Consider the following 27,893-nt stretch of genomic DNA (forward strand, 5'->3'; position numbering starts at 1 on the left):
AGAAATTAGAGTGGAGCTTTCTGTTAAGTATTGTAAGGGAGAAATGAGGGGAGAAAACAGAATCGATTCCAGAGCTCTGGGGTGGGTTGCTAACTTGTATTTAGGTAAAAGCTAGCTACAAAGATGCTTCCAATTTGTTTTTCTATCAAAATACAATTTTGATGATTGAACGGCTGTTCTGTTTATCAACAAAAACCAGGCTTTCCTCGTTTCTGGCCAAGATAATTGAGAGGTCTTGATCCCCACCTCCAAACTCCTCACCATCAGAAAATAAATCTGTCTCTTGTAAACATAATGCAGACATAGCTCCTTGCTTCTGTGATTTCACACTTGGTTTTTGTGTGGAGAAGCTGGGAGCTCCCTCAGCGAAGGGCCAGATTTTTCACGCAACAGCCACATTGGTACTGCAGGTTCTAGTACTAGGAATTTTGTGGGGCTTCAGCCTTCTCTTTGAATACATTTAGGGGGCAGAATGCTGGTCAGAAACTCTAGCAATGCCACCATCCGTCAGAAGCAAGTTGTGACAAGGAGGACTTCTGTGACTCTATAGAGCAGGATTTTACTCTGGTAAGAAAAAAAAGCACCACACAGATTGTACTCAGAGAAAAAGCTGCCAGAAGGTACCCAATGTAAATTAACTCCATAGCAACCATTTCATGTTTATGAAAAATAGAAATGAAGAATAAGGGCGTTTTATAAAATTTTAAATTTATTATCTACTTTGTCTTTTAAAGAAAGACATTCTTGGAAGCAAAGTTGTTTCATAACACACATGCATCACTATTAGCAGCTCAGTGTGTATAAGCTGTTTAATGTTTCATTCATGCATCATATGTTAACTGAAGTGGTAAAGGCTTAAATTTGTATAGAGCTTTACAATTTACTGAAGGTATTAGAGCATTTCACTTAAGTCTCACAATAACCCTGTGAGGTAGGTGGTCTCCCCTTTTACAAGTGAGTAAAGTGAGGCCCAAAGACACTAAGTGGCCCAGGCAAGATCATAGAGTTGGTACTGCTAATAGTTAATAGGGACAGAGGACTTACTAGGTGTTCTTCAAAGGACACTGCACACAGTGACTGCTGTAATTTTCACACCAAGGGTCCTCTTCATTTTACAGCTGACGAAGCTATAAGGTAGTATACTAATTTGCCCTGGCAACACAATAGCAGAACCAGAGAGGAAAGATTTGCACTTAGGCAGTCTGGCTCCAGAGTCTACATGTTGAACCACAACCATGCCTCTGTGACCATAAAATGATTGACCAAACCAGGATATTTTTTCCTAGGACAATTGCTAAACATTTAAGAACTCCATAACAATTAGATGTCAATAGGACTGCCCCAGACAAACCTTAGAACCAAGAGGAATCAGGTACATGAACTTGGCCACAGATTATGGAAATGGATGTTAAATGTGGAACAAGAAAATCAGTAGATTGTCATGAGAATTTAGAGGAGAGGTAAAGGGAGAGGCTAGACACAGCATTATCATCTGCCATTTTACAAATGAGGAAAATGAGGCTTAAGACAATTAATAACTTGTCTGACAACACGTAGCTTAAAAGATTAGAAACCTTAATTTAAACAGAGAAACTAGAAAGATCATTCAACCTGCTTTGGTTTTCCTGTGGTTAATTAATTTGATTTAAACAATATATACCCAAATGACCAAAGCCAGGAAAAAAAAAATCAAAAACTTATTCAAGGCATGACATTCATCATTAAACTCTGAGACAAATTTTGACATCCCAGTTAAATAATGAGTTGGAGAATGCTAGTATGGACTGTTAATACAAAAAGCCTGCCAGAATTTGAAGTGGGACTGCTACAAAGACCAGAGTTCACCTTCTCATATAATTATATGGAACTGGGCCCCTTGATGATAACATATTAAATAAGATTAGTAAAACTTTACATAGGATAATTAAAATTCTGAAGGTTATATTTAACTTATCTAATTAAATCTAATATACTGGGAAAACACAGCTTACATTATAAGTAGTCGAGGGCTTTCCTGATATATTGATTCTCAAGTTATTTATTTTCCATTAGTTTAATAGTGAAGGTCTATGTTGAAAAGGGTATTTGAAGGCTAAACTTCAGGCTTGAGTTAGACAGGCAAACAGAATATAAAGTTTAATTTTACCCATATGGGAAGCTGCTCTATGTCCAAAAGCAATTTTTTTTTTTTTTTTTTTTTGCATTTCAAGCAAGTTCTTTCAGTTCATATGATTTGGTTGATATGAATTTTCAGGGTATATGTTAGTTCCTCACTTTACAGAGTCATCTTACCTTACCTAATACCACATGACATTAGAACTAGGATCACCACTTTGCTGGTAACTAAAAGACATTTAGGCATGTCATTAGGCTGGTTTGGAGAAAAGAGAAAAGCTTGATGAGGTTTCAGGTTGGAAAGTTCTAATGCAAGAGAAGGGCCTCAAAATGTTTTTGACTTCCTGATCTAGTGGAGGCATAAATCTCCAAGAGTTACCCGCTTCACCCACTTCCACTTTTCAGTGAAAAAAGAACTCAGTGATAAAATGGCAACGTTAGCAAATTTGGGGAAGTTATATGTGTACCTGCTTTAGGAATGTGTTTCTAAGTATATGAATATGTCTTAAACGTATAAGAAAATTATGGACTAAAAATGGTTCATTGAGACCATGTAATAGGGGTCATCGGTCTAAGCAGAGGTCAGGGAAGGTTTGAGTTAGGAAGTAAAAAAGTGAGTTGCTATTTGAGGAAAGAGAGAAGATAACTTGGGATTTGTTGGGAGTGGCAGAAGGTTCTAGACAGATGGTACAGAATGATCAAAGACAGAATGGACCAAGTAAATTCAAGAAACTAAAAGCCCACCAGGGTGTAGCTCAGAGAGCACAGAGAGATGGATTCAGGCGAGATCCTGCTGAGTCGTATAATGCCTTTGGAAGACAAATGAGGATCAATGGAAATATTTTTAAAAATGGAAATGTTACAATTAATTTTCTATTGCAAAATGAAAATTTCAGAGACTGGACTAAAGGGAGTTTAACTCAATGGAGAAAGAAAAGTAGGAGACAAAATTAGGAGCAACCCAGGCATGAGACAATGGGATGAAGCCAGAGCCGTGGCAGTAGAGATGGGGAGAAGTGAATGCACTATAGATAGTTTGGAAGTAATAGGACTTAGCGGCAGTTTGGGTATGAGAGAGGGAGAGAGTTAATGCAGATTGTCAGTGATAACACCTAGGTTTACAGCATGTGCCCTAAAATGGATCATGGTGCAATATTGGAAGAGGATTACTTTTGGAGGCGTATTTTTTGTTTTATTTTAACCACAGTAAATTTGAGGTACTTTTGTGACATAGAAATGGAGACATAAAGTTGGAAGGGGATAAACTTGTGGAGTTTAGAGGAGCGTTCTGGGCTGAAGATGTGAATCTGTAAATCATTTGCGTCTAGGGGATAACTGATTCCCTGAGCTGGAATGAGATCACATGGGAAGAAAGAGGAAGTAAAGATAAATCCTTGGCTAGATCCTTGAGGAACTCCACCGTTGAAAAGCTGGGTAGCTGATAATAAATCCTGCTAAAGAAATAAGGTTAACATGGTGAGAGATTTAAGTAGAAAACCAGGAGAGTTGGATACAGAGAAAGAACTGAATATGTTTCATGGAGGGTGTTATGAATACTCAGATTCTGATAAAAGATCGAGTAAGAAGACAGTGAAAAATTCTCCTTTTGATGCAATACTGACGACCCAGGTGAAGGTGGTGAGATGGGCAGATGAGGCCAGAGCTAGAGCACAGTTGACTGGGAAGTGAATGGAAGGTAAAGACATGGAGAACAGCAAGAACACACAGCTCTTCTCAGAACTGGGGCAGTAAGAGGTAGGAGGAGAGAGAGAGAAAGTGATGACTGGAGCAGGATGTGGTTTGTTTTGTCCTGCCAGTGATTGAAAGCTAATCGATAGAATCCAACGAGGAAGGAGAAATCGAGATCTATGGGAGACAAGGGGTATAGTATATGGTAAACATCCTCAGAGAGTGAGATGCAGGACCCAATTCAAGAAAAAGTAATTGGCTCTGGAAAGTGTAGTCAGCCCTTCTACGGTAACGATCGGAAAGATTATGGTTTGCACTCAGATATAGGTAGGCTTGTAGTTTGTTAGACGACGAGGGAATGCTTGTCTAAATCTTTTTCTTTTCTCTGTATATAAGAGCAAAGGCCATCTTCTAGTGGAGAGGCATGTATGTCCAAGATTTGAGGCCAGGGGAGAGAGTGTGAAAAACTTATTGTGAAGATTGGGTGGACTAGGTAACTAGAGAAGCTGTGGCCGTATTGCCAGGCAGTGTTGAAGGCCTGTTTGGGTTTGCTGAATATGAACTTATAGCATCATTCTACCCTGTGCATTATTTCTCAAGCTGTATTCAGCTCCTTGGGTTCAGGCACAGAGAAAGGCTATCGGATTTCAGCTAAGGCAGAATGGAGGATGTGGGTTTTGGAAGAGAAGGGCTCAAGAAATTGAGAGCCCTGGGTGGTGCATGGGCCAGCCCTCTGAAGGTTGAAGTCACCCAAAATGCTGGCAGAGTTTGGGAGGAAGAAAAAGACTGTTAACCCTGGGAAAAACAAAACAAAACAAAAACTTCCATAAAGGAAAGATTCTGAAGAGATTGGCAGATGGCAGAAATCAGTAAGAGAAGGCCACAGCATAGCTGAATTGTACGAGCTTCCAACAGGAGGGCTTACTGTGATTTTAGCAAAAGGGTGGAGGAAAAAATATCTGCAAGAAGCAACAGTGAACCAGGAAAGAAACCCAAACCCTAAACCTGAGGTTCATAGGCAGAGGAAGAGGGATAGATTAACAGCCACCACGTGAGAAGTCTGCAAAGAAAGCAGTATCCTCAGGGGAAAGTCAGGCTTCAGGAATGGCAAATACGAGGTTCTTTACAAAGTCATAGTTGCAGAGAATACGGTTGAAATGTATGGATTTGGACCCAGGAGTTCCAAATTCCCAACACCCCATTTCTTTCAATAGGGCAAGAGCTGCTTTGAAAGGCTCCACTTTGGCTGCTCTAGATGAATGCTTTAGTGATCGTGGAGAGAAAAGGTTATGGATATCCAGCCACACTGTTAATTAATTGCTATGGGGAAGGCTGTTCAATTCTTAGCCGAGCCACAAATGAAATGAATAGTCGGGGAGTGCTGCAGGACGGATTCTTTTTTAATGTACAAGAATGTCAACTCAAAGTATGAAAGCAGAAGAAAAATTAATAGGATTCATCAGCTTAACCTTGATTTACAAGATTCTGAACGAGGACAGTGGGAGCTCCCTGATCATGTGCAGTATCATTACTTTAGGCAAAGAGAAGCTGTCCTGACTTTGTGCAATTGGCAGTGAGAAGCAAGAGGTTCCCTGACAAGTGTGTTTATCAAGTCCATCTGCAGTGTTATTTTGTACGCTAGGTTGCAGCCCCTGTCCTTCTTCTCCATGCTCATTTAACATGACGGACCTGTTTGGCAAATCCTTTGGGTGGTGGGAGGACAGGAAGAGGAGGAAGCTTACTCTGGACCAGAAAAGATACCGGCCTTTCTCACATACTCCACACCCTTCCTTCTCATTACCCTCCTTGATCATCATCACTATTTGTAGGAAAGAAAATGGATGGCTAAGTGATGTGACCCCATGAGCCTGTTGATGAGTTAGTTGCTCAGAGCACCATGGAGAGTGGATCCTGCTGTAGTTGTCTGGTTGACTTGAATTCTTGATCAGGGGGGAAAAATGTTTGATAAGTCCTTTAATCTACATCTCACGGAGTTTCACTGTGTCCTTCTGTGTCTGTGTTCAGAGCCATCTCTCCCACCATGATGGTCGGTACCAGCCAGTAGCAGCTGGCATCTGTGAAGTGCTACGTGACACACACTGTGCTAAGCACTTTGTGTTCATTTGTTTTATTTCCCCAGAATAAGTCTGACATTATTTACTCTCATGTTCAGTATATGCAACTGAGATTCAGGGATGTTAGATGATCAGCCCAGGATCACACAGCTCATGAGCGGCAGATCCTAAATTCTGGGCCAGATGTATCTCTAGATGCCACATTCTTTACCAGAACACTCCAGATCAGCCCTGCCCAACAAATGTAACAAGAGCCACACTTGAAATATTACACTTTCTAGCAGCTATGGTAAAAAGTACAAAGAAACAGATGTAATTAATTTTAATTTCATTTTTTACAAAATGCATTATATCCAGAATATTATCATTTTAACATGGGATCACTATTAAAAAATTATTGCTGAGATATTTTACATTTATTTTTCATACTAAGTTTTTGAAATCCATCCCTAGAAGGTAGAGCACATGTCAGTTCAGACTAGCCACATCTCAAGTGCTTGATAGCCACAAGGGGCTAGCGGCTACTATACTGGACAGAGCTGCTCCAGACTCTGTGGAAACAGAGTTCATTATCACATAGGATTTGCTAAGTTTATTACAGGTTTTGCTTTGTGATAAGAACAAACAGGACTTCCTATGTGTACTATTAGCCTCTCTAATATAATGTGATACAAGCTTGACAGCACCCATCTGTTCTCATCCCTTTCCTCTGAGAGGCAGAGGTAGGGGTGTGTGTGTGTGTGTGTATGCATTTCCACAATAAATTTCCATAAAAGTGCTTTATGATACAGAGTAAATGAAACAAAAGCAGATTATTGCCATAGTTAAGAGATATATATCTCTCTCTACCTATATAGGTTTGTATCCCCTTACTATCTGTTTTAACTTGAGTGATTATTCAGTGTCTGTGTAGCTGTCTTTTTTGTCTCTTACCTGTCCTTAAAGGAGTTTTGAGAGGACAAAATGAGATTATGCATTTACTATAATACCTAAAGAGTAGGAAGTGATTAATGTGGTGGCTATTATTATACCTTATGTTCAAAGTCCTTGTATAGTTACTACCAAAAATCAGTATGAGCAGAGTCCCTAACTCTGAATTTAAGAGCACAGTATACACTATACGGAAGTTACAAAACAACTTTATAAATAACACACATCTATTTGGCGACAAGGAACCTTTATACATAAATTGTAGTTGACTGTTCTCAGTGTGAGGACTCGCTTACTATTGTCCCTTCCTATAGAGGTATTATACTGAGACCTATTTTGAAAGCCCTTAGGTAGTGACTGTCTCCAAATTTCTGCAGTACCTACCTTAAGGTTTGCAATTTGATGGGTAGAAAGAGAGGGGAACCTTTACATCTTTATATAATTGTGAGATGACGAGTAATTTTTATGCTTTTAATTTTTTATCCAAATAAAATGTATTTTAACGGTGTATAAAGAAAATCATTGTCATCGTCATCGTGTAGGCATTTGTATGAGCTTAGAGTAATTTTTATTACACATCTTCTTTGAAAAAATCATCTTATAAATTAATGTCATAGAAAATTCTTGGTTCAGCAGCCTGTGGTGGTAGATTTCAATATACCCACCTTGTATGTGTCCAGCACCAGGGTACTAACAAACTATTTCCACTCTGTTTATGATACCTAATAAAGGTCAGTCAACCACGGTGATATTACCATACAAGATCACTGAAGTCACACATAAATGTCTACCCATGTTTTTAAAATTGAACAAACAGGTGGTTATTTGTCATTGATGGACAAGTCACTCCATATCCATAATTTGCCTTCAGTCTCAATCTTCAGGTCTGTGGAAGATTTAAGGATATATCCATTTTCTTTTCCCTCCGAACTAACCTTACTTTTGTCTATCTATTCTTGTGCAGAGGTTACTACATAATAATTGTGCCTTTGAAGAAATCTCGTGGGAAATTTATCAAGCCATGGGAGAGTCCAGACGAAATGGAATTAGATGAGGTAACTATGTGTTTTGGGCTGTGCCGTTCATTAGTTATTTAATTTTTAAAATAGCCCTCTCCTCTCTATGGAGACCTTTCAGCCTCTAATCTGGGTGCTGACTCCTACATGGCTGGCTGGTCAGCTGGCTACTCAGAAGGTTCACTGCTATGGGTGTGTTAACCTCTTGGGGTCCCAACAAAGAGCTTTTTGATTTAATTAAAAGACATTAAGCTGTTGTAAAGCTTACAACCTATCTGATCTTTGTTGGCTTTAATATTTTGCCCCGTGCTCCTTGTATAACATGATGCAGAGGTGTGGAAGGTGAAGTGAATTGTCAGCAAAGACTTAATCACCATTGCTATGAATTCCAAGGTATGCTTCATCAGTGCAGTGGTAGCTGAGGCTGTTAAAAATGCTAAGTTGCAGTTTGCACCAGAGTTCAACACTTGACCTGCTATGTGTTCTTGACCAATTGCTGACAGAATTGTGCTGGTTAGCACATATTTGCTTTATTCTATATTTTGTAGGACATCAGAATCAAAAATGCATGTAACTTCAGGGGCAAACAAAACAAATCACAGAATTTTGAGCTGAGCAAGAAATACGGTACAAACAACAGAGCAAATACTAAATACTATTAATTTCTAAATTCGTACAATAACAATAGGTACCTTGGTACTCTTTTTTGCAAAAAGAACATTTTTTTTGAAAGTAAATACATAGTATATAGAACAAGATCTAATTTTGACATACTTCTGTTTAGATGAGAAAACTGTGATCAAAAGTGTTAAGCCAGATCCCTAGAGGGCCACAGCAGGTTAATGGCTGGGCTTCACCTTTTGAAATACTATACAGGAGAGACTTTACAATTTTAACATGATTCTAGTCTGAATCAGTTCAGAAGTCAAATAAAAAAGGCCCCCATTAGGGGAAATATGAGATTTTTTTTTTTTTTTTTTTTTTTTTGCGGTATGCGGGCCTCTCACTGTTGTGGCCTCTCCCGTTGCGGAGCACAGGCTCCGGATGCGCAGGCCCAGCGGCCATGGCTCACGGGCCCAGCCGCTCCGCGGCATATGGGATCCTCCCAGACCGGGGCACGAACCCGTATCCCCTGCATCGGCAGGCGGACTCTTAACCACTGCGCCACCAGGGAGGCCCAAAATATGAGATTTTAATTGATTGGATTTATTTACCACATGTATATCTTATAACCCAACCTGTTATTTTTAGCTATTTTCTGTCCCTCAAATTAATGCATACAAAGCAAGGAAAAGCAGAAATTCCCTAACTGCATTACAGGGAAGTGATGTTTATTTCATACATGTCTGCGCTAAGGAGACTGTGATCTCGAGAGCAGAGCTGTTAGCTTCTTTTGACAGACATGTGTCATCCCTAGAAGTATGTTTCATCATCAACCACTTCATTTATCTGAGTTAAACTTGATCAAGTTCAGAAAGGGACATGAGTTCAAGGTTAGGACTATGCTTTTGTGTCACTGCTTAGTGATTAGATGAGCACTGAAGGAGTATAAAGTGAGACACATTTCAATCATGCTGTCAAGTAATTTATGTTATAAATTTTACCTTTTTTTCTGCTGAAAATAAAGGAACAAAATCATTTTTTATGATGTCAGAGGAGTACATCTGAATATGCGATTTGATGAGCTAGCTGGTCTCTAAACATTTTGAAGCAAGGCATGTTTTACCTGCAACTGACTAATCAGTTAATCCTGACATATTCTTTATTATTTTAATCAGTTCTCAGCTGAAATGCAGAATTCAGTTGGAATTGGATTTAAAATTCAAAGCCAGCTTGTAAAATCTATGAATCTTTCTACCTATTAAAAAAAAAAAAAGTTTTCATGTAATTAACATTCAAGCCAAAAATGACATCAAATCCTTAAAAAAAAAAAAAAAAAAAAAAAAAAGCTTTCCTTAGAAGTGGAGCCATTTGGTAGTAAGTAATAGGAAGCTGATTCTCTTTTACAGCTAGGTTTTTACCTCCAAAATGCACATCAGTTCTAATGGATTAAAGTATAGAGCTATTTGACATTGAACTTTCTTGCAATTACATTCTATGGGTCTCTGCTGCTGATTCCCATAACAAAGGGTCATTTTAATCATCCCACAAATTGTAGTGCATTAATCTGTATAATAGTTTGATAAAGAACATTTATTAATTCAAAATTTTGGGGTCGGATGGGTTCTTTCCCACTTTTCTTACTGATATAATTGAGACCACATTGTAGAATTAATGGTGGAAGAAATAAGATATGCATTGACTGGAAAATGAAAATTATTTCTGATAAAAAACTAAAGCCCTTTATATATCTTCTGGAAACCTCCAATACATCTTGTAACTATTGTGGAGGGGAACAAATGAAAGTAGGCTATGGCCTCACTTTGTGCTTACTCATCCAGTTTCTGATCCCTACAGACATGTATTTTTCTTTCTGCCATGGATAATAAAAGCATTGTAGTAATTTTATCTATAGCTTGGTACTGCCAGGTTTGACAAAGCAGTGTTCCTCTCTTAAATGTATTTGACCAAGTGATTTTTTAGAAAGGCCTATAATTCAAATCGTTGAAACCCCGTCATCAAATAGAATGGTGGCCTAATGGGATTTCCACATGTAGGCCTCACACCTAGGCCCATAAAAAATGGAAAGAGGCTTTCTAAACAGAGTTACTCTCAATATTATCTTCTGAGCTCATTTATCCTTTGTCTGGGGATAATCTTCACATAATAAATTCATAGACTGGAACTCTTAGTTGTCAGGCTCAGACTGGGCAGAGCAGACGTTCATAGTCAAAATGAATTCTGGACAGAATGACTCCTAAAATGTTAGCTATATTTAATTCAGGGAAGGTCTGGTAATACATCATAAGCTTTTCATCGCATTGTACTTCAAAGGCTTGCTGTAAAATAATGTGGTCATTTGTGGTTGTAACTTCAACATACTGGCTCACTTCAGTGTCATCTGAGCACACTTGACCCATTTAAAGTATAACACAGGGAGCATCCTACAGAGATTAGAGCAAGCTACAGGGCCAGGGTTGATGTTCCAGGTCTGACCTTAATGAATGGCAGCAATGGGTCTAAGGAGCACCAAAACACTAAAATCTGTTAAAGTACTTCCTCCAAGTCTTCTAAAGAAACCCTAGCAAAAGGTACTCATAGGGATGACAGTGATATGGATGAATTATGACAGTTGCCTACATCTGAAATATGAATAAAATCAAGGTAGAGTTTGATCAGTGAAGTAGAAGAGGGAACACAGTTGCATAAACAACTGATGGTAAATGTTTCTGACTAACCAACTTCAAAAAGCTTTTCAGCGCTTCTGCACTGCATTTGTCCTTCTCTAAGTAATGGCCCATAAATGACTACATATCAACAATAACCTATGTAGTGACTTTTCAAGTATACCTTAAATATTTACATCAGAATTTTTAAAAACCCATGTTAAAAGAATCTAGGAAAAAGACATCTAAGTACACATTTATCTGTGTTAATGAAAGCAGAATCACAAAAATTATATACTTAAGTATAGACCGAGTTAAAAGAGTTAACATTATTAATTTAGGCTAAACGTTGCAATTATGTTTCTTTGATATTGTGCAGCTATTAAGTAAATAAAAATATGGTTGGAAAAAATCTCTTACATGTAATTTCATTTTATTTCACCAATTGAATCCACTATTGTCACTTTCTATTCTGCCTCAGTTTCCTCATTTATAAAATGGAGATAATGATAACCTATTTCATAGAGTTTTTATGAGTAAATGAACTAAGCCATATTTAGTCTCCTGAGAATGGTGCCTGGCACCTAGGAATTGGTTAACAAAGAAAGGCATTACTGTCATTATCTTCATTATTATAAAACCTAAATGTGACAACAGGATTGAAAGGTAGTGCTAAGTTTCTGGACTTGCTTTATTACAACTCAGTTGGTCCATAATTGATCAGTCTACCTGAATTTATCATCAGATGGTCCCAATTTGCTAAACAAGTCTGCTGTGGTTTTTATAAAAGAACTTACATTTCATGTAATTTTAATTGTATCAAGAAACTCAAACTTAACAGAAAATTTGAGAACATTATAAGTATTCAATAACATGGGCACAAATTATCTATATAACCAAGAGGGTGATTTTTTACATTTTTAAGTTATAATTTTGACCAGCTGAGCACATTTACATTCTGTGTTGAAGAGACTGTAGTTTACCATCAGGTTCCTAACGTAAGGATTTGGTATTTGCCGTATATACAGTCTGCAGCCGTTATTATTACAGAAGCCTGGCCTTCATTGCACCAGGCTCTCAGATAGTCTTTTCCGTAGAGATAGTAAAACAAATCAGAATTCTTTCAAAACACCAGTTAAGTTGTCCCTTACATCAAAAGGCATCTCAGACTGCTATAAACTTCTTTTTCTCTGTTAAGCCCTATAAAATACCAGTATTTAATGGAAGCAGACAGAGATAACTTAAACATCATTTTGGAATTGTCATGAAATATCATTAACATGAGTTTCTCCTAATAAAAGAGTGAATGCAAAACAATAGAGTATCAAACCATAATTTGTACTTTTTTTTTCTTTTAGAAATACATGAAGGAGTTGTGTGTGTACATGTTTATATTTGTTTTCTTCAGTGTAATAGTAAAATTATTTTTTCTCTACCCTGCCTTTATCACCTGGCAAGATAATTCAACATCTCCAGAGAGCTATTAGCTCCAGAAAAACTTGGTGCCATGATAAATGCAAGGAATTTTACCATTTTATCCCAAATGGTTAATCAAGGAACCAAGTCAAGCCAGAAATCGTTAAATAAGTGACAATGTCTATTTAAAATATGTCAATTAGGGCTTCCCTGGTGGCGCAGTGGTTGGGAGTCCGCCTGCCGATGCAGGGGACGCGTGTTCGTGCCCCAGTCCGGGAGGGTCCCACGTGCTGCGGAGTGGCTGGGCCCGTGGGCCATGGCCGCTGAGCCTGCGCATCCGGAGCCTGTGCTCCGCACGGGAGAGGCCGCAGCAGTGAGAGGCCTGCGTACTGCAAAAAAAAAAAAATGTCAATTAAAAATTGGTCATCAGATTCTATTTCTGCTGATTTGAGGGAATATACATCATACAAGTTATCTCATTACTAAAAGTAATCTAAAATGGTACTAATCTCTCCAAGGGGTTGGTCTTTGAAAGTTTTGATGGCTTTATCTGAGGGTACTACTTGTTTAATAAGTAAGTGATAAAGCCTGCATGACGGGCTTTTGTGAATCAAGCTGATTTTTTCCATAGACAAGTTATAATGCATTCTTGTTCTTTGCGAGGATTTCATTAGAGTGGACAGTGATGTGAACTACCAGTAAAGGATCTAATTGTCCTGTGTTTACAGCCTGAGCCTTGCCATTCAGTGCCTTACCTTTGGAAGACAGAGAGACTGAGATTTAGTAATGCTGACATACTACGCATATTGTGGACACATTGTATTTGGGTTGTTCCCAGCCCTGAATTAATTTCTCCCATTAAATTGTCATTAAGTTGGGTTATTGTTGTTTACATTTCTTTCTCTGTTTCCCACTTTTTTTCCTTTAGCTGCTTAAAGAGATATCTAGGAAACGCAGAAGCATTCGTTATGGGAGAGAAGTTGAATTGAAGCCATATATTGCCGCTCACTTTGATGTCCTTCCCACTGAGTTCACCCTGGGGGACGACAAACATTATGGTGGATTTACAAACAAGCAACTCCAAAGTGGTCAAGAATATGTCTTCTTTGTGTTAGCAGTGATGGAACACGCAGAGTCTGTAAGTTAATTGTGATGGCATCCATCTAATTTCCTATGGTATTCGTATACATTTTTCACCAGAATTTGGTTATTTGGGGATACATAGGTACATGCACCCTAATTATTTCTCAAGAGATTTCGCTAACTTAGATGTAGTAACAGGCTGCCTACTCTTTGAACATTGCTGAGTAATCTGCTTGAGATTTCGTTACAAGTAAGGCTGTGTCCCTAATGACAGGAAATTTAGATGGACATCTAGTTTATGAAGTGCCAAATTGATAGGGCATGGTTCTTTTGGTTGTTGTTGTTTGTTTTTTGTTTTGGCATTTGTATCTCTTAATCCCACACCCCTCTCTTGCCCTAACCCAGTCCCCACTGGTAACCGCTAGTTTGTTCTTTGTGAGTCTATTTCTGTTTTGTTATACACATTGGTTTTATTTTTTTGATTCCACATATAAGTGATGTCGTACAGTATTTGTCTTTTTCTGACTTATTTCACTAAGCATAATTCTCTCTAGGTTCATCCAAGTTGTTGCAAATAGCATAATTCTTTTTTATGGCTGAGTAATATCCCATTGCATATATGTACATTTTCTTCATTCATCTGTTAATGGACACTTGGGTGGCTTCCATATCTTGACTATTGTAAATCATGCTGCTATGAACATTGGGCTACCTGTATGTTTTCAAACTAGCATTTTTATTTTCTTCAGATACATACTCAGGAGTAGGACTGCTGGATCATATGGTAGTTCTATTTTTAGTTTTTTGAGGAACCACCATACTGTGTTCCATAGTGGCTGCACCAATTTACATTCCCACCAACAGTGTACAAGGGTTCCCTTTATTCCACATCCTCGCCAACATTTGTTTTTTGATGATAGCCATTCTGACAGGTTTAAGGTGATATCTCATTGTGGTTTTGATGGGTATTTCTTGGATGGTTAGAGATGTTGAGCATCCTTTCATGTGCCTGTTGTCTGTATGTCTTCTTTCGAAAAATGTCTATTCAGGACTTCTGCCCATTTTTAATTGGGTTGTCTGTTTTTTTGATGTTGAGTTGTATGAGCTGTTTATATATTTTGGATATTAAGCCCTTATTGGTCATATCATTTGCAGATATTTTTCTCCCATTCAGTAGATTATCTTTTTGTTTTGTTGATGGTTTCCTTTGCTGTGCAAAAGCTTTTAAGTTTAATTAGGTCCATTTTTTGTTTGTTGTTTTTTGCTTTTATTTCTTTTGCCTTAGGAGATCCAAAAAAAAAAATTGCTACAATTTATGTCAAAGAATGTTCTGCCTATGCTCTCTTCTAGGACTTTTATGGTGTCAGGTCTTACATTTAGGTCTTTAATCCATTTTGAGTTTATTTTGTACATGGTGCGAGGGAATGTTCTAATCTCATTCTTTTACGGGTAGCTGTCCAGCTTTCCCAGCACCACTTGTTGAAAAGACTATCTGTTCTCCATTGTATATTCTTGCCTCCTTTGTAGTAGAAAAATTGACCATAGGTGCATGGGTTTACTTCTAGAGCCTCTATTCTTTTCCACTGATCTGTGTGTCTGTTTTTGTGTCAGTACCATAGTATTTTGATTACTGTATCTTCATAGTATAGTCTGAAGTCAGGGAGCATGATTCCTCCAGCTTAGTTCTTTTTCTCTCAATATGGTTTTGGCTTTTCAGAATCTTTTGTGGTTCCATATAAATTTTAGTGTTGTTTTTGATCTGTGGAAAATGCCATGGGTAATTTGATAGGGATTGCATTAAATCTGTAGATTGCCTTGAGTAGTATGGACATTTTACAATATTAATTCTTCCAATCCAAGAACAAGGAATATCTTCCCATTTCTTTTTATCATTTTCGAATTCCTTCATCAGTGTTTTATAGTTTTCAGAGTATAGGTCTTTCACCTCCTTGGTTAAGTTTATTCCTAGATATTTTATTATTTTTGATGCAATTTTAAACAGGATTGTTCTCTTGCTTTCTCTTTCTGATAGTTCATTATTAGTGTATAGAAAAGCAAGATTTCTGTATGTTAATCTTGTAACCTGCAACTTTACTGAATGTATTTGCTAATTCTAATAATATTTTTGGTGGAGACTTGAGGGTTTTCTATATATAGTACATGTCATCTGCATATAATGACAGTTTTAGTTCTTCCTTTCCAATTTGGATGCCTTTTATAGGGGCATGGTTCATAAGACCTTTTGATGTGACACACATCTGGATAGGAGGGTGACAGCCATCATTGCTCATCTCCTTCCTCATCCTCTTAAAATGACTGTTCTCAAATATATATTTAATATTAGATATGTTGCATAATACCTAGTAGATCTTAGCCTGTGTGATGACAATAGTAACTAACAAGCTCTGAGATTTAACATAGTACATTTCCAAGTACTTGAAAATATTGATTGGGGGGGGGGTGATTGTATGTATTTTATTCTCCTATAACTACCAGTGAACCCATAGTGCTTTCTGCCCAGATTCAAGGGAAGTTCTATCTAGGAAAAGGCAAGCATAGCCTGTGTTTTAAATTATAGCAATTTACCAGGGACTTTATCAGTGAAAAGCCAAGAAAGTTAGAAAACAATTCAATAAAACAGAGAATTCCTAAGGTCCTCTAAATAATGAGTTGTCTTCTTTTATGTAATTCATCTTGCTCTTATGTTATTTTGTGCTTCAGTTGCTTTGAATGTTAAAAACAGAGAGAGAGGGCGAGAAATTGTAGATGGGAGGGAGGTAGATTTTGAAGTGGCAGTTAACATTAACATTTAATATACATATTCAAAACTATACCTTTCTAATGGGGCTTAAAACTGACAGGTGTGGCAACTAGATAGAGCCAGTCCCTTCCCCAGTATAGGAAGTCTGAGATATATCAAAGATTTCTCCACATCAGGTGTTAGCATGTACAGTGGGGCTTCTCTTCAAATGACTGAAGGAATTCCCTCGTGGAAAATCAAAACACAAAGGCAGCCTTTCTGCCTGTTTTTTTTTTTTTTTTGCACACAGGATGTCATTTGAAAACAAAGTGATGGGCTTCCTGGAATTTTTAATGCACGGATATGCTTTCTCTTCCTAGTTGAAGGTTTTAAGGCAGAACATCAAGGGAATGGAATGTTGGAACCATCTTATCCTTTTTTTTAATGACTTTTAGATATTTGAAAGAAATTTTCTTTAAATAGCTCTAGGACGTTTCCGAAAGCACGTTCAGAGCACTGAGATAGATCAGAGAATCCAGGAAAAAGGAATCTCATCAGATCATGCACTGTCAGAGACTCTGGTTTCTAACAGACATTTCAACTAGTTGATACATTTCATCACCATTGATGAATAGTTCACCTCTTCCCTTAGTATGTCATCTCACTGTTTCATTAATTATATAATTAGGATTTCTTCCCAAATATATATTGTCTAAATTGCCCCTTTTCTCCATCATCTTTTTCAACATCGCTCTCAAAGCTAACAGTATTTCCTTTATGTTTCCTATGCGTGTTCATGCCAGCATTTATAGACTTGTATCCAGCTGGTATAATGCTCGTAGTGATACAGTCTTTTGTAAACTTCAAATTTTCAAGAGTGATTGTTAAAGTGGCTAACCACTCCAAGGGTGGGATGATAATTTGCATACAGAAAATATCCCCCTTCCCCCACAAAGACATGAGCTTTTCCCCAATTAACTGCCTCATTAAGAATATCAAAGGACTGGTTTAGAATGACCAAACGTTTAATCTTTTCCATTACTCCCACATACTGAACAAATTCTACTTTTCATAAGGCTGATATCATTTTACCGTTATGTTTTCTTTTCATTTTCACATGTCTCTGTTTCCTGATTTGGGTTGGAAATCTATGTACTTTGGGAAAAACCTCTGCTTAGATTTCCATCTTGGCTAACCAAGATTATTATCTCAAAGGCTCTTGGTAAAGAATTTCAAATCAGAGAGTTTTGCTTACTTAAGTCTCCCAAACACTTTGAGTGTGACCTACAAAATGGAAAGGGGAAAATTTAAACCAAAACAAACAATTATATAAAAGAATCATGTTTCTTGCACATAGAGTGTATTTGCTAAGTCCTTTGTGTAAATCCTTACACTGTACATATCTTTTTTGTTTTTTTTAATCAGCCCCTAAGAAGGTTAGAAACCTATTGAGTTTTTGTATTCTTTAGATGCATTAGAAAATCTGAAAGTCTGGTCAATCTCTTTCCTGGACATAGTGAGGAAAATGGAAAGGGAGAATAGCATACAGGCATTTGGTGGGCATGTGTTCTCCAGATTGACTGCTGAGTTTGTCCTACTTAAATTCAGAATATATGCCCTAATTGTTAAAAAATGCAGACTGAAAATAATTAAATATATTTACTGATAGTGGAAAAATGAGTATACTCTTTCATGCTTTAATAATGTCAGCCATTTGAAAAAAATGAGCATTTTATTTGCTTCAACAAAGATTTTCTGGGAACCCACTAAATGCACAGTTCTGTACTTGCTGCTTTAAGCATACAAACTGTATATAAATCTTTACCTTCAAGGAGTTTATAGTTTCATTAAAGAAGATAAGGCATGTACACAAATGAAAAACCAAAATAGAGTCTGGCCATTACCATTAAAAAACGAATAACTTCAAATTGTTAAAATGACTTTTACCTACATTTTGTGAAATGACCGATTATTTTCAGTTAAGGAGAGGCAGCTTCAACGGAGGCAGAATTTAAGTGAGGCCTTGGAGTCGGATTGCGGGAGCTAAATGTTGTGGAACATGTGAGGGGGTTAAAGAGAGAGAAGAGAGCATTTTGGTAGCAGCAGCAAGAAGTCTATTGTGATGGAACATGTTATGTGTGGTAAGAAAGTTTCAAACAAAATTGTGGAGGCCCTTAAGAACCATGCTAAGATGTCTAGCTTTTATTTAGGAATCCCCAGAGAGCCTCCTGAAGGTTTTACAGATGCAGTTTAGGATCATAACTCTAGCAGCAGTGGAGACTGTTAGAGGAAGGAAGAAATTCTTGATATGGTTTGGGTGAACATGAATGAGGTAATGAAAAATGTGGTTGTGTGAGACTGGAAAGAGGGTGGATGGACCTGAGGATCATCCACATGTGCACGTGTCCTTTTGAATTATGGTTTTCTCAGGCTATATGCCCAGGAGTGGGATCACTGGGTCATATGGTAGTTCTATTTGTAGTTTTTTAAGGAATCTCCATACTGTTCTCCATAGTGGCTGTACCAATTCACATTCCCACCAGCAGTGCAAGAGTGTTCCCTTTTCTCCACACCCTCTCCAGCATTTATGGTTTGTAGACTGTTTGAAGATGGCCATTTGGACCCGTGTGTGCTGACACCTCATTGTAGTTTTGATTTGCATCTCTATTTTCATGTGCCTCTTGGCCATCTGTATGTCTTCTTTGGAAAAATGTCTATTTAGGTCTTCTGCCCAATTTTTAATTGGGTTGTTTGTTTTTTTGTTATTGAGCTGTGTGAGCTGTTTGTTTACTCTTAAGACATGTGGGGCAGCTCGTGAATGTGGACTGGTCTCTACTGAGAAAACCAGTATTTTAAAGAGGGGCAGAGTCAAGAGAATATTTTTCTGAGAGAGTCTAAAATAGGACAGAACAAAACAAGATATTACAGAAACAGAATTCATGCATATGCAGTCCCTTCCTTCACCAAGTGACTTTCCATATATATATATATATCTTTGCAACTTTATTGAGGAATAATTGCCAAATATAGTGGCACATATTTAAAATGCACAATGTGATGATTTTATATAGTTCTGTATACACAAATGCTGTGATTACCAAGATCAAGAAAATTGTTTGTTTCGTGTGTATGGTGAGAATATTTAAGATCTACTCTCAGAAACTTTCAGGTATACCGTTCTGTGTTACTCATATAGTCACCTTGCTGCACTTTAGATTTTCAGAACTCATTCTTCTTGTAACTATATAATATATGTCTTTCTCTGTCTGGCTTATTTCACTTAGCATAAAGCCTTCCAGATTCATCCATGTCATCACAGATGGCAGGATTTTCTCCCTTTTTTTCTCCTTTTAATGGCTGAATAATATTCCATTGTGTGTGTATGTATCTGTGTATATATATATATATAACCACATTTATCCATTCATCCATAAAAAGAAACATGTTGCTTCCATGTGTTAGATAGTGTGAATATACTGCAGAGGACACAGGTATACAGATATCTCTTTGAGACAGTGATTTCATTTCCTTTGGATATATACCCAGGAGTGGGATTTGTCATATGGTACTTTTATTTCTAATGTCTGGAGGAACCAACATACTGTGTTCTCTAATGACTGTACCAATTTACATTCCCACAAACAGTGTATTTAAGGTTTTCCTTTTCTGTTTATCAATTTTCTCTTGGGAACAGTCATATCAACCTCTGAGCAGTAGTACTGTAATAAAATTAAATAGATATGCTAAATCCTTTTAAGTAAGTTCTCAAAATGTTATCTTCTAAAAAGCCATATTATTATCACTTTCATGTGTGTTGCAACTATAATTTGAACACTGGACTTTTCTTTTGCAGTTGTAGATTTTGGCCTTCATTTTCTTACTAAGGTGCAGTACTTAGGACTACTTACATAATTTAACGCAATACTGATATTTTGCTGTATAAATGTTTACTTTCTTTTAATTTGGTCTCAACTGAGTGAGTGATGATATCCTAATGGCTGGAACTATAATATTTTTTATTTTTCACATCACATGTAACACATTGGCACAATGTAAATGCTCATTGAACATTTTGTGACTGCTTAATTTACTGGTACTTATACTTCATAAGATCATTTAATATGCCACATATAGATCCCAGTGAAAAAGTATCTATGGAGTAATTTATACCATCAAAAATTTTATTGTAAAATACTTTAAAGGAAATTTCAATTACAAAACCTCTTTTTTCTTCCTTTTTTATTTTACACACTTATTATCAAATCCACAATGTTCTGAATCTTTGCTTCTTCTAATGCTAAAGATACTTTCTAGAAAGGCATTATTTTATAACTAACATAGATTCTGTTTTTCCTCAGAAGATGTATGCAACCAGCCCTTACTCTGATCCTGTTGTGTCAATGGATTTGGATCCACAGCCAATCACAGATGAAGAAGAAGGCTTGATCTGGGTTGTAGGTCCTGTCCTTGCAGTGGTCTTTATCATCTGCATTGTCATAGCCATTCTTCTTTACAAAAGGTAGGTTTGCCCAATATTTCTATTGCAAAGACTTTTATTATCCTTCTAGGGTCATTGTGTGGTTGATCTTAGTAGAAAGACTTCCAATAATCACCAGACAAAAATGTGTCCATTAGCATTAGAACAAAATGTAAAGACTCAGCTATTTAAAAATCTCATTCACCGTGTGGTATAGACTCTGTTGCCCAGCAGGCATGGATCCCAACCTCCATCTTCTGAGATACTTACTTATGCAGAATGAGTGCTTTGCATGACAGCTGAGATGTTACTACATTCACAAGCAGATAATCCCAAGGAAGCTCAAACTGGATTGTTTTAGATCAAGTTTGTACATTTGTGTCCATTTCATAAGTCTAACTAACTTGCACATGGGCTGAGATTCCCCACCCTCCCCTCACCCCTGTGGCTATTTTCAAAAGTGGCTAACAATTGAAGAGCAAAGAAAGAAAAGAGAGGAAGAGGATGAACTTTTCCCATTTGTGTCCAAGAGGAAATGCAAGGTACCATTTTCCTTTAAGAAAAATATAACCTTAGTCTTGATACCCCCCACGTAGCAATACGATTTAGTGTTGTCCACAGGTGGGATGCAAATAACCCATATTTACCCATGTTTTCTGATCCACTCTTGTCAATCCCATTTCTGCCTCCATTACACATAAGCAAGATTTCTTCCCCTAGGTCACTGCTTAGGCAGTTGGATAGAAGACGTGAGTAATTCTTCTTCCCCTTAATCCTTTCTGACCTAAAAAATATAATATCATAATGTACAAAATTTTAACAATTAACATCTACTCTCTTAAACATGTAGAATGACTAAATTCTGAATTCTCTCCCTTTATATCAATTTTTCTTTTCTTCCATTCCAAATTTTATTTTCAGGAACCTTTAATCTGTGTTTCGTTTGTAGTGTGTCATCTGTTGGAATGCCACTGTGAAGTTACTCTCTTCCTTCTGCAAGATAGTTTGTCTCTCTTCTTCCCTCACTATAACCTTGACCTTCAAAATTAGATGAGAATGTCTTCATTTTGATTCTTGCTTACGTTTTAATCTGACAAGATATCTTATTTTCATTATCTCTTTTTCCTACCCATATATCTCCCTTTATTGGGTTTACATTAATTATTCCTACCTGCATTCCTTTGTTCTTATGTTCTTGGAATAGCTCTTTTTTCGTAAGCTCTTCTTTTGACTCCAAAAAATACTTTTCAAGACAGACACTTCTCCCTTGAAAAACTCTCTCTTATGAGGCTGTATTCCATTCTACTCCAGAGCTGAGAAAAAAAGGACAAGTTAAAGAAGTTCATACCATAGCCCATGAAAATCCTCTTCTAGAATTAGAGAAAGAAAAAAAAAATCCATCATTATTTTTCCTGATCACTCAATTGTCCACTCCATAAAATAATAGCTGAGAAAGCAAGTGCTTGACAGGCCAAAATATTTTAGTTGATGGTTTCAATCTTCCCATCCCAGTCTGTATCTTATCAGTGTGTATGGTAAGGAGCCTGTTGTATTTGATCACTTCTCTCTTATGTAAGAGCTAAAGGGCAGGAAGTGCGAGGTCCCCACATATTCCAGAACAGTAAGAGATCCTATGTGAGTCCGAGTCCAAGCAGCAGCTTTGCTGTTCAGGTACCGCACTTATTATCAGAAGAGAATACAAGAAGAAAAAAAGTAAAAATAGAATTCTAACTGTTTTCTGTAAAACATTTATTTAAGTGGTCACATCCTGCTGTGGGAGTCAGATCAGAAAACAACTGGTTGCTGACAATTGCATTTCTAGATCATATCATGTGACTGTGTGATGACTCAAAATGAACAAGATGCTTACCTTTTTTTAAGTGGTGAATCTATCCAGCTATCATTAAGTCATGCCACGCAGTAGATATGGGCGTGGCCCTGTGAATTAGTTATGTGAATGTGAAGAAATAAGATTATAAGCTTGGTAATTAGTGGGTTGGCCAAAAAGTTCGCTCGGGGTTTTCCAGATGAAAACCCTGAGCGAACTTTTTGGCCAACCCACTAGAAATCCTTTTAAAGTTTTCTGTATCCACACGTGCTTGAAAAAAATAAACTCAGTTATAGTTTTTCCTAATCCTGCAAAAAGAGGCATCGTATTTAAAGATTTTTATGACTGTTGAAGTTGCATTTCAGTGTGTGCATATGTAAGCATCGTCTAATGCAATTGTTGGGAAATGCACACATCCTCGAATGCTAAGTATATTTAGCTAACCATCTGAAAGCCCATGAAGCATTTCTGAAATAGAAATGCTTGCTTCAGCAGTAAAGAACATTCCTGACTTGAAATTCAAGTAGACCCAACAATGTCCTTCCTGATTATCATGAAACAGTTCAAGAGGAAATCTTCTGTAGGCAATGAATAATGTCTTTAATAGCTTGGATTCTGAGCAAAGAAAATTATATAACAAACAAACATACTATATCCCTCTTTTTAGGTGCCTTTCAGTTTATACATAGGTCATTGGTAATGACTCAGAATGGAATGTATTATTATCATCATTATTATTTTTCAAGTATTTCACTGCCTGTGTGCAAATAATACTTTGAGTAGGGAATGAGTATAAAATATTGTTGACTCACATATATCCTGCTGGTAACACACACCTGTTTACAAGACTACTTGTGTTAGGAATGGGTCTGTAGCTGTGGATGGTTCATCCATATAAAGAAATATATTTCACTGAGCTCTCTGAGGAGGCTTTGAGACTTACCCCTATTAATTATATTAATATGGAAGAGCACACTTTCATTTCACATTCTATTCATCTGACTTTGTTTTAAATTTAATCATTTAAAAACTATAATATATTGAGAATCAATGACAAAACATGTCACGGAGCCTCTGTAAGGGCCTAAAGGGCCATCAGAATACTAAAATGTGTTTGGTAGGTCTTTAGTGTTAATTTTCTTGCACCAGGAATCTTTGGAAATTCGGTACTCTACATGTGATACATACAATGATTTAACAATTTAAACTGCAGAGAGTAGAGGTAGCAAAGTTTAGAAAAATACTAAACTAGGAAGCAGGAAACCTGAGTTCAGGTCCCAGCTCTGTGACTAGGTGGCTCTATGGGGTAGAAAGTCATGCTACCACTCCTGGCCTCGGTTTCTTCACTTTTATAAAATAAGTAAGTAAGTATGTAGATTAGATAATTGACCTTTTTAAATCTGAGAACCTAAAAAAACCAAGTAACAGAATTAATACTATAGTATTTCTGCCTCCAGTGCATGTGTAAGTTTTCTAAATGACTCCATGTTGCCCTTCATCTATCCTCCCCTACAAAGAAAAAAATCCATAAGGCAATTGAAGGCTCTTTGATGTTCATCTACCCTGCACATCTGCTACACATGTAAGGCTTTTCAGTCGTTAGTTCTAAAACTGTCCAGGAATTATTCCTAGAGAAAATATTCTTAAAATAAAACGTTAACCTGACTGACTCTATGAAAAGTATTTACCGTGTAGTATGGAAGGAAAAAAAAAATGGATTAGGAGGTTGGAAAGCGCTAAGGCATGGTCTAGACCAAATTCACATTCTTGAATAGTAATAGTCTAATGTGAATGGATGCTGTAGCAAGTAAATAATTTCCATTCCCCACCCCAAGATGTTTTGTTTATGTGTGAAGACCGTGCAGTAGATGTGACTAAAATATAAACTTCAGCTTTTTCACCTTTTCCCAGATCCAACATTGGCTCCCTGTGGGCTCTACCTCTTTAATTCTTCTTTTTGTATCAACCCTACGTATATTTCCAAGGTGTTATCAAAGAAAGAAATGCAGTCCAGACTATTCTGAAATGCTATGAAGAAATAGGCTGCCACACCCCACCACTCTGGGCAATGCCTTCCCTACACCTGGAAAGCCTTTCCGCTCACTCCACAACCATTCCTCCTGGCCTGGCCAAACCTAACTCACCTTTTAGAAATAAGCTAAGCTAAGATCCACTTACTAAATGAAAGCCTTTCTGAGTGACTGTCCTCCTCCTTTCCTCTGTGCTGTACCAGTTCAGGCTGCCTTAGGGTCCCCTGCTGTATGATCTTAGAGCACTTTCTACTTCTCTATATTATAGAACCTACCCCATTACTGCCACTGCCCATTTTCTTGGCTTTCTACCCCCACTAAACTGTAGGTCAAGGACTCCGTCTTATTCCTCATTGTATGCCTTGTGCCCGGTAGAGTGCATGGTACAGGGGGCTACTGAATAAACAAGTCAAATAGTGATACACTCAGTTCCCTCCTCTTGTTTACTCCATCACTGATTAGCACGTTCGTCTTGACTGACGAGCTGTAATAAAACCCTCAGCCTGTAATTTCAATATACCACTTCCAAAAGATTTCAAACTTAGATATTGGTACCAGCTATGTACCCATGTGCGCAGTAAGGCTGACTTTTCTGTGGCAGAGGGAGTGAAGCGCATGCTATGCACTGGTTCATCCTAATATTCAACAGCCTTTTCATATACGAAACTGGCAATTCACTAGGTATTTCTCTTCCTCTCAGAGGAATAGACGACTTTCCTACAACTGATTCACTGATGACCTCACTGATTAAAAATAAGCAAGCTGAGAACATTTGTAGGAATTTTTAAAAACCTGGTACAACCAGCTAAATTACTTTAAGAATAAAAAGAAGAACCTGTGTTTGATATCATTTTCATTATTCACTTTGTGTGTTTGTACAATTTAAATGTGGACTTTGTATTTTTGAAAAGAAATGGACTGGATTGCCTTAAAGCCAGATACTCCAGCAATATGGGTGTGTATTATTTCATTTGCATTGAGGTGGACCTGGCACCTTTATTTTTTGCACTTGAGAACTCCCTAAATACTTTGCAATTTGCCTCAACATGAAGACTGTTTAGATGAATTCTCTTCAGATGAAGGTTATACTCTCTGCCTAAAGAACATGGTTAAACAATACACGTATTATCACAGGTGAAAGTGTCTATGAGAATGAGCTGCGAGTGTTCACAGACAGCAGTGCCTCTATGACTAGGAAAATATCTGTCATGTCAGTGGCTGGTAATAAAATACTTTTCTGGATTAGCACAGCTATATAAATGGGTCATGCTCTGTAGATTTATAATGATGAATATTATATTTTCCAAAACTGAAAATGTATTTAATCTCTTACTAGAAGAAAAAGATTTATGATCACCTTACTTGTCAAAAGGTGTTTGAAGAAATCATTTCTGCCACTTTATTACCTTGTGTATTATGCAACTGTGCAAATTTCTGTGCAGGTCAATGCAATTTGGAGGTAGTTTAAATCATTAAAGGAATACTGTATCTCTTAACTGAAGAGTCTTTATCTTAAATGAACTAAATTTCTTATATGGAATGAGGTTATATTCCCATTAAGTACATTAGCAGTTGTCTCAGGGCGTGTTTTGTAAAAATCAAATTATATCTCTACCATCAAACACTTCCTGCGATATAATTAATTGTGGCAGTGTTTTGTAGATTGATGAATAAAAGCGAGTCTGACATTAACACACACACAAATGTTTTGCTTAGCCATGTACGCTCATGTCCTCCATTTGCTTCATGCTTAGAGGCCTTTAAATATTTTGATATGCTATCATTTTCTAATGTGTTATATATCCCTGATTCTGAGCACTGTTAAATATTGGTTGTCATGGTTACTCTTGTTACCATTGGCCAACTAACATTTAGCCTTTCTTTTTCTTTCTTTGCTGCATTAAAATGGAGCAGTAAACCTGACAGGTGAGGAATAGAGAACAAACCCCTTTAATGCTCAGTACAAAAAAAAAAAAAAAAAGATACGGGTAGACTTTGGAGGTATTGAGGGGATGAGGGTGGAGGTTGGATATAAAAGATGAAACTGACAAGGGGAAGATGGACGAAGCCTAGATATATAAAATAATTTTGATATTAAAATGATTCGGGGGAAATAGTTTGTCTATATATGAAGATAAAATAGAGTATTTAAAGCCAAATTTAGAAGGTAGTAAAACCAGAGTTTTGTTTGTAGTCAAGGTTAAATGAGCATTTGTATGTGTTAATGTGAACCATTTTTGTTTTGTTTTGTTTGTTTTTACTGAAAGTTTGATCTCAAGACACTTTGTATAGGAATACTAGCATTCTCACACCCTGCTAATGTTGATGTCAGTGCCTTAGTGAAAACTTATATTTAATTCCAAATTATTTTCCCTGTCTTCCAGCCCTGAATAATAATAGCAGTAATAATAATAATAATCCTTATACTGCTTGTTTGTTGATCAGTCCAAGCTAACCTTGCAGCTTTCTAACACATACCTAGATATCTATATATGAATTCCTGATTGAAGTTAAACTAAGCAAAGGATCTCAATGCTCCTCTAACCCGCCTTCCTCCCTATGTTGTATTACAGTGGTTCTCTGAGTGGCCCCTGGACAAGCAGCAGTAGCATCAGCGTCACCTAGGAACTTGGTAGAGACACAAATTCTTGGCTCCCCCAAATCCCAGAACTACTGAATCAGAAACTCTGGGAGTTGGTCCAGCAGCCTGCCGTTTAACAAACCCTCGTCGGTGACTCTGATGCACACTAAAGTTTGAGAATGACTGCTGTATTATTGTCCCTAAAATCACTTAACGCTGGTCAACAAGCTGCATTACACTTTCACTGGCAGGAAACTGACTACCTCTGAGAAGGGGTGCTTGCCATTAATCCAGCAGAAAACACATGCAAAATCGTTTCTCTAGCCCAAAGTCAAAACACTTTGAATCTAGTTAATACACTCAGAGATCTACCTTCTCACTATAACACTGTCCTCATTTTACAATTTCATCACTACCTTCTTGTTCTGTTAAAATGAGAGAAATGAGCCACAATTTAGATATCATCTCTTAACACTCTTTCTCTATAAGTGAAGAAATTAAGGTTTGTAATTGACTTACCCAAGGAGATTCACACCAATAGTCGTAGAGTTGGGGTTCCATTCTTAATGATGTCAGAATCATTAAGTGTCCGAATTGATTTCTTTGAAATCTCTATGAATATTCAAATATGTATATTTCTTCCAAAA

At 37.2% G+C, this 27,893-nt stretch overlaps 1 protein-coding gene across 9 annotated transcripts in view; it reads left to right on the forward strand.

Annotated features, from left to right (window-relative positions):
- Nucleotides 1–27,893, forward strand: part of PTPRD (protein tyrosine phosphatase receptor type D) — a 534,283-nt gene that overhangs the window by 386,437 nt on the left and 119,953 nt on the right. For 6 of the 9 annotated variants that reach the window (XM_060102137.1, XM_060102140.1, XM_060102138.1 and 3 more), the window contains 3 exons: nt 7,774–7,864; nt 13,436–13,645; nt 20,689–20,849. In XM_060102137.1, the coding sequence (XP_059958120.1) occupies nt 7,774–7,864; nt 13,436–13,645; nt 20,689–20,849 (462 nt within the window). The remainder of the gene's footprint in view (nt 1–7,773; nt 7,865–13,435; nt 13,646–20,688; nt 20,850–27,893) is intronic. The other 3 variants (XM_060102139.1, XM_060102142.1, XM_060102146.1) reach the window with 1 other exon arrangement.

This window comes from Mesoplodon densirostris, chromosome 6 (assembly GCF_025265405.1).
Source record: "Mesoplodon densirostris isolate mMesDen1 chromosome 6, mMesDen1 primary haplotype, whole genome shotgun sequence".
In the NCBI taxonomy this organism is placed as follows: Eukaryota; Metazoa; Chordata; class Mammalia; order Artiodactyla; family Ziphiidae; genus Mesoplodon; species Mesoplodon densirostris.